General features: G+C 35.4%; 2 protein-coding genes across 3 annotated transcripts; both read right to left on the minus strand.

Moving 5' to 3' along the window:
• Positions 1–785: 785 nt before the first annotated feature.
• On the minus strand, positions 786–11,381 carry LOC114393222 (1-phosphatidylinositol-3-phosphate 5-kinase FAB1B-like). Its single transcript, XM_028354485.1, has 12 exons — positions 10,938–11,381; positions 9,817–10,527; positions 8,576–9,319; positions 7,342–7,495; positions 6,795–7,139; positions 5,320–6,189; positions 4,899–5,227; positions 4,151–4,274; positions 3,898–4,068; positions 2,160–3,677; positions 1,770–2,036; positions 786–1,446 (listed from the first exon to the last, which is right to left on the minus strand). The coding sequence occupies exons 2-12, from the start codon at positions 10,428–10,430 to the stop codon at positions 1,141–1,143; spliced, it is 5,442 nt and encodes a 1,813-aa protein (XP_028210286.1). The 5' UTR covers positions 10,431–10,527; positions 10,938–11,381; the 3' UTR covers positions 786–1,140.
• Positions 11,382–13,923: 2,542 nt separating this feature from the next.
• Positions 13,924–17,364, minus strand: LOC114393795. 2 transcript variants are annotated; one of them, XM_028355251.1, is made up of 5 exons: positions 17,151–17,364; positions 15,993–16,912; positions 15,608–15,808; positions 14,976–15,171; positions 13,924–14,325 (listed from the first exon to the last, which is right to left on the minus strand). In XM_028355251.1, the coding sequence occupies exons 2-5, from the start codon at positions 16,863–16,865 to the stop codon at positions 14,141–14,143; spliced, it is 1,455 nt and encodes a 484-aa protein (XP_028211052.1). In that variant the 5' UTR covers positions 16,866–16,912; positions 17,151–17,364; the 3' UTR covers positions 13,924–14,140. The 2 variants fall into 2 exon arrangements, with proteins under 2 accessions (XP_028211052.1, XP_028211050.1); XM_028355249.1 differs by having other exon boundaries at positions 17,136–17,364.
• Between the last annotated feature and the right edge of the window lie 371 nt (positions 17,365–17,735).

The raw sequence follows: 17,735 nt of genomic DNA on the forward strand, positions 1-17,735 counted from the left end.
CACCGAAATTAGATTGAAGCAAGCATGAGCAGGATCACAACCCCGCCTGATTGAGGATAAAGCAACTTTTGAGTCTGATTTAATCACCGGATGTTTAAAGGAATGCTATTATCATAGACATGTATGGATGATATTTAATAGTTTTAGAAGAATAAATGAAAAAGTAAAAGTGAAAAAAAAAATGTAGTGAAAATATGTAACTTTCATTTTTATGGAAATATGAGATACTCAGCTCATGAAAATAGAAACTTTCAAATGTGAGCATTAACTTTTTTTGGGAATAAAGCATTTCGGAAAATATTTCTAAAATAGTATAATCATCTAACTAACATGGAATTTTGGAACAAGAATGATAAGTTGTAGGTCAAAGATTAAAATGATTGTACTTTTAATTTCAAGATTTATTTACTCTTAATCCATAATAAGTGTCATCTTAGATATTTTATACAAATATATATATATATATATATATATATATATATATATAATAATTTTACAAAATTAATCTTACTGTCATTAACTAATTATAATCTTTGTTCGTTAATATTATTAGGATATAAATGAATAAAAGGTAATTAATTGAAAAGCTAATATATGGGGAGGAAGTAACATTTTTCTAATTTTAGGAACTAACACCGCCACACAATTTTACGAATTTTAGGAACTAAAATAATAGTAGCTTACTTAAATTATTACTTGGCATGTTAAGATGGTAAGGGAATAGCATAAATAACAAAGAAACAATTTTCAAATATATACTTCCACACGGGTCACATAACAGTGAATTGTAAGAATTTATCAACGCCTTTCACATCCGTAGAAAAAGAAACGCAGTGTGCACAATTCAAACACCATTCGATAGGTTGTGAACTTTAGATCAAAATTACGACAGATCAAGAGATTTAATACAAGATATAATATATATATATATATATATATATATATATATAAAGAGGGGAATCACTGTACACTTAGTTACCCTTTCAACAATCTGTGGTAACACAAATCAACAGCAGCTGCATTATGCAGCAGACAAATATAATGGACATAAGGAAGGAAGGAGAGACCCGTGCCAATGGAATGGTACTGACATTTACAAGATTCAAACTTTGACCACATCAATGAAATGGGTCCCATGCCTCACGCATTTTCGTCGCAAATGTCAGATTGGGACCCACTGGGGTGTAACTCTGGAGGGGACCATTGATCTGGCACCATAAGAAAATACAAGCTCATGGCTTTCCTAAACCGTTTCTTGTACTGCTGTGGTGATATAACAGTTGGAGAAGTGTTCTTGGGTCCACCAAGGATGCCTGAGGTCTTCACCCAAGTTTCAAGGTGTTTGTCCCATGTATACTGCCTCATAAAATCAATGATACCTAAAACCAGCTCATGCTTTTCCTCATCCACTCCAACCAGCAATGAGTAGTCCATCACATATATTGACTGCAACAATATGTACAATATTAATGGATGTTTCATATGCACTCTAATTAATGCATCTGGAGGCTAATATACTCCCACTTGATTTTAAGGAATATGTTAGTAAGCCATAGCATGGATTTATTAAATTTAAAATACTCCCAAAGATGTAGCTTATACACTATTTATTAGTTAGCACACACATATCTAATATATCTAATCATAAGTTCTCCCTCCTAACATCATAAATTTGCAAAGAAGGAAAAGGAAGCTGCAAGAAAATCCATGAAAGTACACCTAAATGCTAGACTGTAAAGAATTAAACTTGTGAAGGGCATCAGACTTACTGCAAGGAAGGCAGTGTCATTCCACACGGCCCTCTCAAGCAACCGCTTTGCCTTGTTCCCAACAAATATTGGAGAGGTTGGCATAGCTTCAATGAGATTCTGATCCAGCAGCACTTTATTGCTCCCACTTGTATCTGGATTGTACCGTGATCGGGAAGAACCTTTGAGGTCATAAAGTCGTCTAATGTTACGCCTGTAAAGAAGGTTTTCCATAACCAAAACATCCATCTTTGTTTCCTTCCCTCCTTTGAGGTGCTTTGATGTTACCTTCACAGAGAAGAGTGTAACACACCCAATGAGAACAGAAAAACATCAATGATTTGCACTAGGAAAAACAATTGGCTGTTCACAAGAAAGATTCAAGCCAACTCTTTAATTAACAAAAAGTACCTGATAAATGCCCAAGATCTTTGCAAGACAAGTTGGACTCCCTGTACTGATTGACTCAGATAGATACTTAAAATAAGCAGGTGCAAACTTAGTAAATGACTCGAGCTCTGTTTTTGTAACCTGCTTGATAATAAATCTATCGTCCAGGGTTTTTGCAAAGAAAACATTGCTCTTTCCTCCCTGAGCTCCCCACTTTTTACAACGACTAAGGGACCGCACAAAATCTAACTCAGAAGGGCAACAAGTTCTTCTTAAAGCCTCAAATCTCTTTGCATAGTAGCAAGTTACAGTATATTTCACTTTTCCAAGGGAGCTATCATCAGTAAAAGAAACTCTTGCATGCAAATCCTTTGTGTATGAGAATGGATCCCCAGCCGGCAAACTCCGAGACCCAGAAGTGGATAACACGTTCTCCTCAAAAGAGCCCAGACTTCTGTAGGTATTAGTAATTGTCTCATCAAAAGAGTTAAGAGAAAGTAGACTTGTTGAATCAAAGAGTGGCAATGAAATTGAACTGTCTCCACTGTCTTTAGGTCTATCATATTCTAACATCTGCATATGATAATCCATTGACACAAGCACATACGCTATAACACTAGTGGGTTCATCATCGTAGACAGGCACTATGGTATCATTAGTGCCAGCTGGAAGAAGCAGTCTAGCACCAGTCTGGCGCTCCAACTCTCGAAATGATAAAATGTGGACTGGATTGTACTCAACAAGCTTCTCTGTATTGAAGGAAGAAGTTTTGTTGAATGAACCAAAGACGTTTGCAAAAGGTATTCCTTTCCATGTAGTATCAAGTCCCTTGGAAAGCAATTTAGAGTAATTAGTGCATCCTGCCTCAACCCCACCTATATTAGCAGTATAAATATTAGAATTTGATTTTGATGTAACTATATTTGCCACAGGTGAATGAACAGCCACAGCTGCTGCATCGGGAGGTAGACAACCATTTTCTTTGAGTGATGAATTTGTAGGATGACCTTCACCTGTCCATGCAGCATCAAGGGTATCAGATAAATTAGCCACAACTGGAGATTCCCCCTCAGACAAAGCCTTCCGTACAGCCCCTCCAAACTCCACAGAATCAGATTTATCATTGATATTTGCACCACCAGAAAGAGAAAGGTCAACCTTATCATGATTTGTGTCTTTACCCTTGTCCTCACTTTTAACCACAGGGTGACTAAGGTGGCTAGTGTTTTCTAAATTTAGGTTTCCATCAGGTTTTGTTTCCAAAAGAAAGGAATCACAACTGCTATGGCCTCTTGCAGGCCTAGTGGCAACATCGGCCTCGACAACCTTTTCCCTAGAACCAAGCAACTTCTCCCTATGATTTAAGCTCTTCAAGTTTTCTTGAAGAATAATTTTACTTAAATTGGATGCATATATCAAGCGCTGGTCCCAAACATAAGAATGGATAAGGATATGCCTGCGCAACTTATTGAGCTCTAGAATATCAATCACAGGCTGACCAGCTTTTCCCTCTTTATGCAGCAACTTTTGTAATGAGTCCTAAGTAATTCAACATTATAACTAGGAATTAGTCAAGCAAGGAAAATCCAAAAATCAACAAAATTACAATGAACCCTATCAATTTATCAGGGATTTTATGAAAAGAACAAAAGTGTTAAAAAAAATCCTAAGGAAACTTTTTTTAAATAGTGCGTGTGGGGGGGTGGGGGGGGGATGAGTAATTAAAAAGGGGAAATGAACTCAGTCTCAAACCACCTACCTCAAATTCTTCTTTCTCATACTGCAGCATCCCTTTAAGTTCAGCAATTAGATTCCTAAAATCTGACACCCTATTTCCACCCTCCTGCAACACAGGACCTGAAACCTTCTCTGAAATTTGATGCAGTGTGTTGCACACTTCACTAAACAGTATTTCAGCCTTGTTATGCAGCTGGTGGACAAGATCAACAATCTCATAAATACAGAAGGATTCAGAAGGGGATTCTATATTTCAACTAAGAATAGCTACCAACCTCATTTGCTTCTTTTTGTAGCCAGTCCTGACTATCATAGTTGAATTCAAGTTTAGATGGGGGGAGATAAACAGAATGAAGGTGAATTGAAGCATAACGAAAGCAGGCAACCATCTTCCCAAAACTGCACACAGAAAACAACTATTCAAGAAGACAACCAAAAGTTGTATATAAATCATTTTTATTTGATAGTCTGACTTGTGAGTATTTCAAGTGCTTCACAATCCTAAATGATACAGTTCACCGTCAACTAACTGCTCTTAAATATTCCTTTAATTACATTGCAGGCATTTGTTTCAAGGTATAATATTGTATTGTTAGGAATACTATAACCAGGAATGTTATTCTTGAGCGCATTCAAAAATCCATTTGGCTAAATTTTAACAATCCCAGAAATATTATTTAAAATTCAAAATAATTAATAATAAAATAATAGAGTAGAAATGGAAGTTATAATTAGGTTAGAAAATACCTTCCCATATTCTCATGGTAATATAACTTACTCACCCTTCATTATGGGAATAAAAATGGAGTAAAACAAAGTATTGTTACTTTTCTTGGCATAAACAGTCCTAGGAATAATTTTTTATAGCTTGTAACAAACATGAAAATATTAAATTCCTAAGTTCACATTCCCAAGAATAAGTGTTTAAAGCACTCTTTGACTCCCCCCTTTACTCTTCCAAGCAAAAATATTCAACCACAAGCCAATTTATTATAGATTCAATTTAGGAGGAGAAAAGTGTACCCATAGAATCTTAAACAATCTCTGTGGAGAGAATGACCACAACTTGCAACCCTGCTTGCTGCTGCATGATTTGAAAAACTCAGCTCCAAAAATTTCCCAAAGGATAAGCCCCAGGCAGCATCAGACATAACTATTCTTCGTGTAGCAGGAGGAAAACCATGTATGCGAGGGCATTTCAGGCACCTGTGCCACATCCAAATTTTACCTTCTCGTTCTCCTGGTAAAGCAAACTCCAATTTCTTAACACAAATTGTCAGGCTGCCTTGCCGATGAGTATAACAATGAACATGAGCTTCTGATGGTAACTCACATGAGCAGCATGTGTAACTCTAATAAAGAAACATATCAGTTGTGAGGTCATACGGTAACCATTGTTGATAAAATTTATTTAACGAAAGAAATAATTTGGAAGAACAAATACCGGATCAAGTAGTTGATCTCTCAAAAACCGTCCCAAAGGCTTATCAGAACTTCCATAGTATTTAATTCTTACAAGATGGGACCTTTCACAAACAGTTCCTTTCCACACACAACGTGTTGATAAAAAGACCAAAATACTCTGATGGTCAGAAGTTGAGGGAGGAAAATCTTCTTTTGAATGTATCATATCATCATGATCATTATTGTTATTAAAATTATTAGTGTCATGTTTTACATTAGGTGGCTCAGGGTTAGCTCCTTGATTAGCAAACAATGCTGCAGCTCTGAGGTGGCTATTGCCATCTTGCTGTGAAGACTCAAAGGTACCGAAAGAATTTGAAATAAGACCATTGTTCAACATAGTTTCCCTTCTCTCATCTGGTCTGTATTGAAAAAATTCCTTGGGACATTTCTTATCATTCTCCTTAGAAGAAGTATTTGAAACGAAACTATTGCAGTTGGAAGATGGCATATCCAGAGCCAATTGGGTGATACCTCCAGACACTTCATGCATATGGATTGAGTCACCCACCAATAATCTTTCAGTGGACTCACTGCAGCTAGATGGGGTTCTTTCAGTCTTGTAGATATCATTTGATTTTGGTACTTCTTTAAAAGGTTTTGCTCCCTGAGACTCTCTAGCAGTAAGAACAGAAAATCCAGGGATAGTGGAAATGGATCTCACAGTACTAGATGGTTTATCGGGTAATGCAACGGTTATGGGAGATTTCAAGGGAAACTCTAGAGGTGAAGCACCTTCATCAGCCAGAAAAGATGTCTCCAGCGCCAGATGATAGGCTGCAAAGATTCCATATTGGATCACATGTTTCACCTTCTTCAACTCATCCCCATTGGCACCCTTCAGCAAGATCTTCAAAGTAAAGCAAAAAAAATACACATAATAAATAAATAAAAATATAGAGGAGGAGAAATAGAAAAGCAACAAACAACAACTTTTCTTTACAAGTCCTTGTTAGGTTAATCAAGAATAGACAATTGCATATGCGTTTAACTTCAACCAGTAGTGAAGAAGGCAAACAATAAAGTAGGAACAGCTCCACTAGAAACATAATGTTATGTAATGAATTTTAAAAGTTGCAATTCATGAATTTATGAGCTAATTGCCTAATTTTAAATGATTTTTGGTTCCCTTTGCCATCATCAGCTTAATTGTCTGGCGTGGTTATACAACATAATATTTAATCAGTTGTTCGAAGGAGCACAATTCAGACCTAAATAGCTACATAAATTATACAAAATTTTCCTTCTTGGTAGTTGTCACCTGTCTTTTATCGAGCCTATGATCATGTGAAAGTATTGGTAAAGGATCTATCAAAAATTTCAGATAACAGATAACTAATAAACTATCAAGATAACAAAGACACAAGACTAATAGAGTAATTCAAAGACTGTAATAATGTGTATGTACCAACACTTAATTTTGTGTCCCAGAATATGTGAAGTTATTGAACTTACAGTGCAACCTAAAGGTTTTGGGCAACCCTCAAAGAACATCAAAGTCTTTGTTGATTTTTTCCCACCTTGCCCGGCACTACCATGCTCCTCAAAAAATTTGTCTACATGGAATGTTTCGCAATATCCCAGCTTCTGAGAGGTCAGATGATCAATTGAAGGGACAATCTGTGCACCAGTACAACGGGCAATACGCTCTAAAAGTGGCTTTTTAATATTCAGAACAAGTGATATGTCTTTAGCAAGAAGGTATTCTTGAGCATAACGAGATACTGACTTTTCCACCAAAAGAACATTGGGGTGATGAGCATCAATCCTTGCTACTGCCATTTTCAAATGGTCCATCTCCTGGGAATAAGTAAAAAGATAATAAAATTCAGGAATATTATTATAACAAACAAGACTATGACAATCAAGTTTTATCCTACAAGGTGACGTCAGGTAATAGAAGTCAGATCCAAGGATAGATTATTCACATGTAAGGCCAGTAACAACATGCATATTTGACATAAAATTATCAAGTTTTAAGAGCTGGTTGGGTGGAGAGAACCTGCTGTAACAAAGTATCAACACTTGACAACTGGTTAGAAACACGCTGATACTCCAAAGCACCGCCAAGTATTAGAAAACGTGGTTTATCAATTTTTGCTGTCATTCGCCGATGAGCCACATTCTTTTTACATACAACTCCTTTAACCACCATGCTGGACATAGAAAACTAGAACATCAAGACTATACAGAGACAGATAGAACAGATAACGAACAAACTTATAAAGACTTCTTGCAAAACAACAATCATATGAAGCAGATGACGCACTTTTCCATTCACCAGGCTGCTCACGCGTCATGTATCTTTTATTATTAAGAAAGCAGGTCCATACCAGTGTAGTCTCTAACTCAAAAGAAGAATTTCTGAATATTATTATTGATAATTTTACAGTGCAAAGGTATTTACATTATATAGACTTCGGCTCATAACTGCTAGCCCAGAATAAGGCCATATTACAGGCAACAAACTATTCCAACTAAAAAGGGAAATAAGCCAAGAAATAAAAAGTAACAATAAAATAAAGAAATATAATACTCTACCATCCTTAGATTGCCCCAGGTCCCATAGCTCATTCCCCAAACAAGCACAATGAATTTGAAGTTTAAACACTTCACTTCAGCAGACAAAAGATGCAAACAAGTATTCTGTACTTAGGCTCATAACTGTTTGCCCAGAATAAGGCAACAAACTATTCCAACTAAAAAGGGAAATAAGCCAAGAAATAACAATTAAGGGAAGAAAAGGATTAACAAGAGGAGAAGACATCAACTGTCCTTCAACATACTGGAGTTATCCATCTACTCCATAAAATGGATTTTGCCAGCATAACTTTTGTGACAAATATGAACTATCCATACAGAATAGGAAAGAGGGAAAAGAAAAAGTAAGCAATGCACGTTTTGTTTCATTCGTGTATTCTTTTTTTGTCTCAAGGGAGCAATATACTATCATTACATTTTTTTCTGAGTTTATTTTTATTACTGGTACATGGAAAACCCAGAAATAAATTAGAAGCATAGTTGTCAGCAGCACAAACCTAAAAATCGGATAAAATCTACCAAAATACTTAAACAAAAGAACAAATAAAAGATCTAGCAGCATGTAGGTCAGCACATTAATCAATTTTTTTTTCTCCACTAACATTACTGTTAGAAATATAATATGTACATATATAACCATTTGTATCTTCACCTAAGAGCTTAAGCATTTGGGATAGTTGGTTGTTGACAATTACCTTTCATTTCGATGTCCACAAGCTATGCATTTAACCTTTACATAGCCACCAGGATCCATACCTCCACCTCTGCTCGTATCTGGCTTCAGAAGTGTAGCAGCTTCCCAAGACAAAGCAGTAATTATATCCAACCAAGTCTCTTTTCCATCTTCATCACAAGTAGTTAGGTTCTCCACTTGTAAGAGCTGAGCTACTAGAGCTCTAAAATGCCCTTCCACTACAGTCTTCATGGCCTTCCTATGATCTTCAGTTGTTTTATCTCTGCTACGACATTCTCCAGAACCAAAACTAGTGGAGGATCGTAGATATCCCCATTCCCCACCTCCAGTAGTACCTTCATCTTCATCATCATCAAAAAGAACAGCTTCTCTATCATCCTCTTCATCTTCTGGCTCAGGAGGTATCCACAGTTGTCCATTATTCTCAAAATCCACAGGCTCTGCATAATTGCTCTCCTCATGATAAGGAGAAGTTTCACATCCATCAGCATGATCAGGCTCATCGTCTTCTTTCCCAGGTGCTTGAATTCCAGCTACACCTTCTAGATCAAGATTCTGTGATTGGGTTAGGCAACTCGAGCTTTTTTCCTGAATGTTATCTTCATCAGGATGCATTTGATGTGGCCCATAGACATGGTCAACCCCATGAATGTTAACTGGATCGTCGTAGTCATGGGCATGAGAATAATGCCTTGATTCTGTATCAGAATGATAAGCACCATAATCATCATCCTCATCATCACTCCTGGTTCAGAAGAATAAACATAAAATAACAGTAAGAACAGAAAAACAGAAAGTTTGACGACAACAGCAGAATTTACCATCATTAAGAACTAGTCAAATATATATTTCTACTACAAATGACATTAAGAACTAATTTGAAACAAGATCCTATCTAGACACCCTCTTTTTCAGTACTAAAAGATCACCCTCTATCAGCACCATTAGGTTCATCTCTAGATTAGCACATGATCACATTCACATCAAAACTTTGTAGCACAGCCTTATAAAATCCCCATCTTAGCACAGCCATACAAAAACACATCTTTGCCAGACTAACATTCATCTATGTACAACCAGATTCTCAATAAGCAAAAACTCTAGCTCATTTTCAGCCTTATTTTATCTTTACTTGATGTGGATGTTTTCATCAGCATCAGAAAATGACTCCAAATACTTACAGGGAATGGAAAGACAATTACATTCAGCAATCTGAAAAAATAAACAAAAAAGAAAGAGTACCTGCTGAAGCAATAGCCAAATTGGTTAGAAGTCACATTCCCTACAGACTCAGAGGGATTTGCACTCCTCCCAGAATTCAAATTTTCTTGCTCGTCTGTTATCTGATTCATTTGTGAAGATTGATGGGGACTATACGGCACACGCTGATAAGGCCCAGTTGTATAAGGAACTGAACCAGCAGTGCTGCTGCTACTATGACAGGTGCAACTGGACTTAGTGCTGACCAAGCTTGTTGTAGATGGTGAAGGGCTGAGACAAGGGGTGGCTGAAAGATCTGCACTTCCATTATTATCAACTGTAGCTACTTGCTCCCATTGTTTAAAACAATAGTTACAGACCCTTATCCTCTCCAAATCTTCGCGGCCAGTATTTGGCTCGTCCGATGGCACAGGAACAGAATTGGCAGTGCATTTTGCACAGAAAACTCGACCACAGATTCGACAGTGGTGCCTGCGGTTGAATATTGTGAACTGTGAATCACACTCATAGCATACCCTACAACTCTGATCAGGCATCCAGAAGTCCCTCGACACATTTGGTGGTTCCGCCCTTCGAGGGATCCAAGACCTAACTACATCAACAAAGTCAGATACTTTCTTGTCCGGGGTGCCCATGGACTGTGATTCAACCCAAGCCCTCTCATTATGAGTCCCTCATTGACCAGCCTTGTTAACATTCCATCTGATCTATGATGCTGTTGAGAACCATATCCTGGTAAACAAATAAATATTCTTCAAAAATCGAAATCAAGGGAAAGTGGAAAACCAACACATTCTTGCACTAGTATATCCAGCAATCACCATTTTTTTCCTTTAAAAATATAACGATTTGATAGCCAGCAATATTCACTATATACTACTACAAAAGTCGAGAGGAAATCAATTCATTGAGTCTCAAGAACTGGACAACCAAGTCAAAACTAAGTCAACACAACAGTTACATAAACCATAAGTAACAACAATAAATACACTTGTAAGGGGTTAAAATTTAAAGTTGATCAAAGAACAATGAAATAGTAAACATAAAATCAAGTAATATTACTATTGCAACTAGTCCACAAACTGAAAACAAAACTAGAAAGTCAATAACAGCTAGCAATAAAACAGATTGTATATAGTTACCAAATGAAATTGTTCAGACTAAGTTCCGGACCAAAAGGCAGAGGCCATCATTGGCCACCGCCATGGAAAGCGAAACCCCATCATCTCAGTTCATATGATCTTTTAGTCAACTCAGCTCAATGCCTCAATTCCCAGCATACCCAGAAGCAAATTCAATCCAAAACAATGACCCAAATGCAAAAACACCAACCACTCAAGCAAACGAGCACAGAATCAGCATCACCCTAAGCTAGTTCTCAAAATTTCTCCACTTTGTCACCGACCCACAAAGCAATTAACCGTTAAAATCTGAGCATGCATGTAAAGACAGCGACTTTGGGGGAACTGAAACCACAAACAACCGAAATCAGATCCACAACCCCCTCCAGAAACACCCAGCAGAGTGTAATAATTACAAACAGTGAGTGAACAAATAAAAAAATAAATAATAATCATAAAACTATTATTATTATTTTATTTTTATGAAGAAAAAAAAAACAGATTTTGAATGAAGGGAAGAGAAAGAGACTGACACACCAAAAGCAAAGCAAATAGAAAATCCTCGTTCGCTTGGCGCCACACCTTATCACGTGCGTATCCGACACTTACTAACTCATGTTATTTTTCATTCTTTATTCTTTATTTTCTGATGTTTATTATTGATAATTTTTTAACCATCATATTGATATGGATATGGATATTGATGATTAATTTTCATCTAAGAATTAACTAATTATTTTTAGTAGAATTTTTTCCTCTTTTCACATTTGATTCGAAACTAAAATTTTACTTGAGCAATCAGTTTACTTTTTTATGTTAATTTATTGTTCTTATTTTTTATACATTATTGTTGTTATTATTTTGTTTAAAGTTGTTAGAAGAAATACCAACCAACCGCCACGCGCTTTGTATATCTGTAAATCTACCAGCTTGTATAATTACACGTGGTTCTGTAAATATTATAATAAATACGTGGTGTCATTTTCTCTCTCTCTCTTTTTTTTTTTGAACTAGTAGTTTCTTTTCTCATGTTCACGATTATTTGTTTTATTTTTTCTCCTTTCACAGTCACGAGAAATTTGACCTACTTTTGCTAAAATGACGTGTGACTAAAACTATCCATTGCTATAGTTTTCAAAAGTAGAACTGCAATAAATTTATTGACATAAATTTTATACCTATAAAATGAATGTATATTTTTGTCTAAAATGGAAGAAAATTAAATGACATGAAACTCAAAATGGAAAGGGAAAATGAAATGGAGCAAAAAATAGATTTTTCTTTTTGTTTGGATGATGTACATCTTTCATGAAAAATAATCTTATTTAAATTAAATAAAACATCATTAAAGTTTTTCTTTCAAGTATTTACACAGCGGTAAAAAATTAATTTTTAACTCATACTAATATTTTGCTGAGTTTACAAGGAAAGAAAATAATATTAATTTATATCCTTCTTAAATAATTGTATTTTAATATAAAAAAATTCACGAAAAAGTCTCTGTCACATGATAAATCATGCAGTTTCAAAAAGTTAATAGTATTAGTGTGTTGAGAGTTGGATTGGCCAAGTTGATGATATATATGCTCGATTTGACGATTTCCAACTTTATTAAATATACGCATGAAAGAGTGTGATAAAGGGAACGAAAGCTTTCGAGTAAATTTTGCATTATTTAGGAATTTTACAAATCAAAAACAAAGAAAAGGAAAAAAAAAATGATCACGTATTGAGTCGGAAATTTATTGACTCGGTGTCCCAAGATATAAAAAAAAATACAATTTTAATCATATTATCAATAGGAATATAGAACCAGCATTTCCTGACCAGAATACACAAAAGTTTAAGAGAGAAAAATTAGAACAGAATACAAGCTTGAATTCATTAATATCATGGATTTTTACAAATTGAATTGTAAATTAAAAAATTAGTATTTTTTTAATTTGGAAAAGTTTTTTTATGTATATATAAGGGAAATAAAACAAAAGCTAAACATGAATAAAATAAGCCCCTATAACATCCGTTAGAAGAAGGAAACAAAATGTCAGGAATAGAAGAACTCTAAGAAATGAAATCACATCTCGAGACGCGCGGAAATTTGGAATGAATTTTGCTAACATTGGCCTGCGTTAAGAGACTTTTTTATGAGGGACAAAAATAGATTCGAACCTTCACAAACGGTGAAATAAACTATTAGTATGAGTTTGGATTGATGTATCACCACGATTTTTCAAAACAACAAATAATTACTTTTTATGATAAATTTAATATGATTTTCCATCATCAAATCAAACATACTATAGATCAATTTATACAATTAGTTACTTTTGTGATAAACTTATTATGACTTTCTACCAACAAATCAAACATACTATAAATTAATTTATTCAATTAGTTATTTTATTATGATTTTCCACCATCAAATCAAACACACTAATAAATCAATTTATACAATCGTTACTTTTACCATGACTCACCTTAATTTTCTACCATAAAATCAAACACACTATTAGTCTATCTAGTTTAAATCTTAATGTAAGTAATTCAAAAATATTATACATGATTAAAATACATATCTAAAATCATCTTAACTACAATTTTAAATTTTTATATTAAAACGCATGGCATGGTGTGCAAAATTAATTCTAACTGATAACCAAACAAAAAACAAGTTTGAACATAAGAATTAATGCAACTGGTAACATAGGTCATAAGTGATTCAAACTCCGGGGAAGGAATCTTATTGGTAGACATAAAAGGTCCAATTTTCATGCAAAAATCTTAAATCACAAACAAACAGTAAATAAAAGAAATTGACTGTCCTCTCAAAATTTAAAACACAAGGTTATTATTTTTATTTTTGGTTATATTTTATGTCTTACTCAAAAAATTTAAATATTACCTACTTGAAAATCCAATTCCAGAAAAATCCCTCAGCAAGAACAAAAGAATTCGGCAAACGAATAGAACCTATTTCACCGATTCTCTATGTACAATTAGTTCAACATATTCACATTATAAATTCGTGTATTGGATATTTGCATCATTTTTAATAAATATAAATATATGATGTATAACCGAATTATGAGGAGATCCCTCATCCATATGAACCAAATATAGAGGACTTCTGGAATTACATTTCACAAATCCATGCACGAACTAGAACTGTATATACATCAGGCACTATTTATCACATCACTTGCAATTCTGCAATTGAAACCAGCTTAGAATCGTAAACAGGAATATAGTTCTTGAAGACTGGCATACATGGGTTGAGCAGCCTTTGGTCTGTCCACCATTCCCAGTAGAATATCAGATGTGGTGAGGTAAGGATCACCATAGAAGCGCAAATTGGCATCCATCCTGGTTGCAACTATATTTCCTTCCAAAGAAACTCCCACAAATGCACCTACAGTTTTGCAACATTCCGTGTTGTTAGCTATATTTTCAAACATCATTTACCACAAACATTAATCATGGAAATAAAATAAGAAACAATGATAAAAACAAGGTAGTAGACACAACCGCACAAGTCAACAACAATAATAAATGATGTGTCAAGGCAATTGTGACACTGACAAAGAACAATGACAAGCACCAAGCAGAACCCTCCCTTAAAAGCTAGCTGAGGGCAACCAAGTCACTTTAAGTACTTAACCACCAAACATCCCATACTAGTCGATGTGAACCTTAGACACTCTATAATACCCAAAGTTCCTATCATAGCACCACCCCTCAGAGCTGAAACCCCAGTGACACTCAATGTCTCACCCTACATGTAATTCACCAATAATAGTGTGTACTTCGAAAGTGTATGTTGCTGGCAATTATCTACCACTTAGTTTCCTTAAAACTTGATACCTAGGTTTGAGTATTAATAACATTACATAACCTTAACAGCATATTAGATTAGATGTTGAAACTATTCAATTTGAAAACCATACTTTGGATACTAACAGCCTAAATATGCCCATGCATTTAAATGAAATTCAAAATGTCATTGGCATTACATGCAAAAAGATCCAACGGTATGCCAAAAAAAAAAAACACCATAATTACCTTTACTGCAACTGTAAGTGTAACACATGCCAGAGCCTCTGTCACCAGCACGAATATCTGCTTCAAGCACTCTCCCAACAGGCCCTGCTGCAGCACTACAACCAGCACCAAGAGAAAAATGCATATGACTGCAGAATGTCTTTACAGCTTTCATATCACGAAGAACAACTATAAAATCCATAAGTTCACCACCAATCTGGGAATACAGGATGAACATATACAATCCATCAGTGAAAAATGAATTTATAACCAAATCAACACAATCATGTATGACCGGAGAGATTTTTTATATTCCCTATTGACTTCCTTCCTATTATAAGGGTAGTGTTTAATTAATTCATAGCTAAGAAATGGTTACCACCAATCTAAGAGTAAAAACAACAAAACCTTGTCCCAATATGTGAGGTCAGTTATACTACCAATCCAAGAGTGTTTATAAATAAGTCACAGAAAGAATATTCATGTCAATCAAAATCGAGGAATGAAGGAAATTCTAAACACACAAATTTCAAAATGGCTCCACCTCAATCTGTTGTATTCTTTCTCTATTTTTTCTATCAAACCATATCAGTGAACATAACCACAGTGAGAAAATTCTACAAATTAACTAAACTCGCATATATTCTCCTTACCTGAGCACCCCATCCTAAACCCAGGGAGAATATTGCTGACGGTGCAGACCATGATCCATCTGATCTTCGAGCAACAACCAAACCAGTGCCCAGTTTGTAAGAGACCAGTGCACCAGCTTTAGCAACTGTTAAAATTGCTAAGCCCTTGGCACTTTTAAGAACAGTTAAAGGGATAGACTTCTCAGGATTGGATTTGGCCACCTGCCAACAGAAAATTATTTCGCGTAAGATAAAAGCAGTAAAGGCTCATATCCAGAAAAATCTTACCTAGTTATTGGATGGATGTATTAGTAAGGCAGTCAGTGGAGAAATATTAATCCAAAATATTACCTAGATAAAATGGTAATCAGAGAACATTTTATCATTGGAAACAAATGGAACTAACCTGACAGTAGTTTCTCAATGTATTAGATGCTTTATAAATCTCATGCTCCATAGATAAACCAATAGGAAGATTAATCCATCCTCTAGCACAAGTCCAGTCCATGACATCATGCTTAGCCCCCTGCGCAGCATTGCTTATGGTGTTGATAAGAACACCCTGTAAAGGATCAAGCCGATCATAGCAGGCATCGCAAACCCTTTGGGGATTCCTTTCCCTGAACCCAACAGGCATTAAACATCGCCCCTTCGTACATGTTCGACAGAAAATCCCCCCACAAAACCGGCAATGATGTCTACCCCGGGTAAGTGCAGTAAAAGGAGCACTACACTGCATACAAACAGTAGTAGAACTATCAGGGAGCCACTCAGGGGGATCAGCTTCCAAGACCTCTTTGTAAGAACTATAATCACTTCCATTAGGCAGACAAAGCGGTGGTGCACTTGGTGTGTACACTGAAGAGTCAAGGAAAACATCCCCATTCTTTCCAGAGTCAAGAAATGACACATTTGAACTTGGGAGCTGCTGGTTTGCAGTAATGCTTGGAACCTTGGTCCGTCCAGTCAAAATAGCAAAGATCCCAGAAAGCACATTCTTCAAGTTCACCTCAGGAGGCCTGTTAGAGGGTACGATACCGCGTGCATCATCACCTGATTCATAACCTCCATCAAACAAGTCATCATCCTCGGAGGGAAACTGATACAATGACTCTTTGTTAGAGAACGTTGGGCCTAATTGGCCACACGGGGTGCCAGGCATAGGCTCAGACCACACAGATTCACCATGATGATTCATATCATCGTAGCCAAAATGGGTATTCTCGTTTTCTAGCTTAGATAGTGAAGAATACGTAACTCTACCATCGGAGGATGCCATTTACCAATCAAACTACACTACAACTACTTAAATATAGCAATCCGAAACTGCAATAGAAAATTCCAAGGTTACAAACTTTATTGAAGGAGCACAAGGAAAAAAATAAAATTGAACAGGGACAACAAGAATTTTTGGAAAAACATGAACTGAGCATCGAATTGCAAACAGAAAAACCAATCGCGCAAAGAAAATACAAGGATTAAGCGCGTGAAGGATGTAAAATTAGGGTTTTGATACAAAATATAACTAGGGATGAAGTACGAGAATTACATGGATTATGATCACCTCTAATAGAATGATTGACGCTGCGAAGCTTGATTGAGTTTAAGCAAATTGGTAATCGAATCGGCGATATACCTAATTGAAGTGGAAAAGGGGGCAGAAGAAGAAAAGAGAATTTAACGAAGCGATAGAACCTCAAAGAAAGTTTATGGGAAATTGAATTGAGACGGAAAGTATGTACTTGCGTAACTGCCACACTTCGTGTATGCTATTGTTTCGGGTTCGGTTTATACACTTGAAATCAAATTAATGTATTGATAGATTAGTAACTTAAAGTTGAGTTTCAAATATCTGTAACATCAATGCCTTCTAATTAAATTCTTTAATTTTGATTATATTTTTTAAGTGTTTAAATTTGGGGTAAGTTTATTTTTCATCTTTCAAATTAAAAATTAGACAATTCTGTTATGTGATTAACATATTTAGTTATTTTCTCTTATTACCTTTTAGAATACACACTCAGAAGATCCTATAACCTAGTGATGTTTCATTTTTTCTTTAATTTCATAGAAAAAATTGAGAAGATCAGTTATGAAGTAGCAAAAACTTACATTTTTTGTAATGTTTATTCATTATAAATTATTTAAT

Source organism: Glycine soja, chromosome 17 (genome assembly GCF_004193775.1).
Source record: "Glycine soja cultivar W05 chromosome 17, ASM419377v2, whole genome shotgun sequence".
Lineage (NCBI taxonomy): Eukaryota > Viridiplantae > Streptophyta > Magnoliopsida > Fabales > Fabaceae > Glycine > Glycine soja.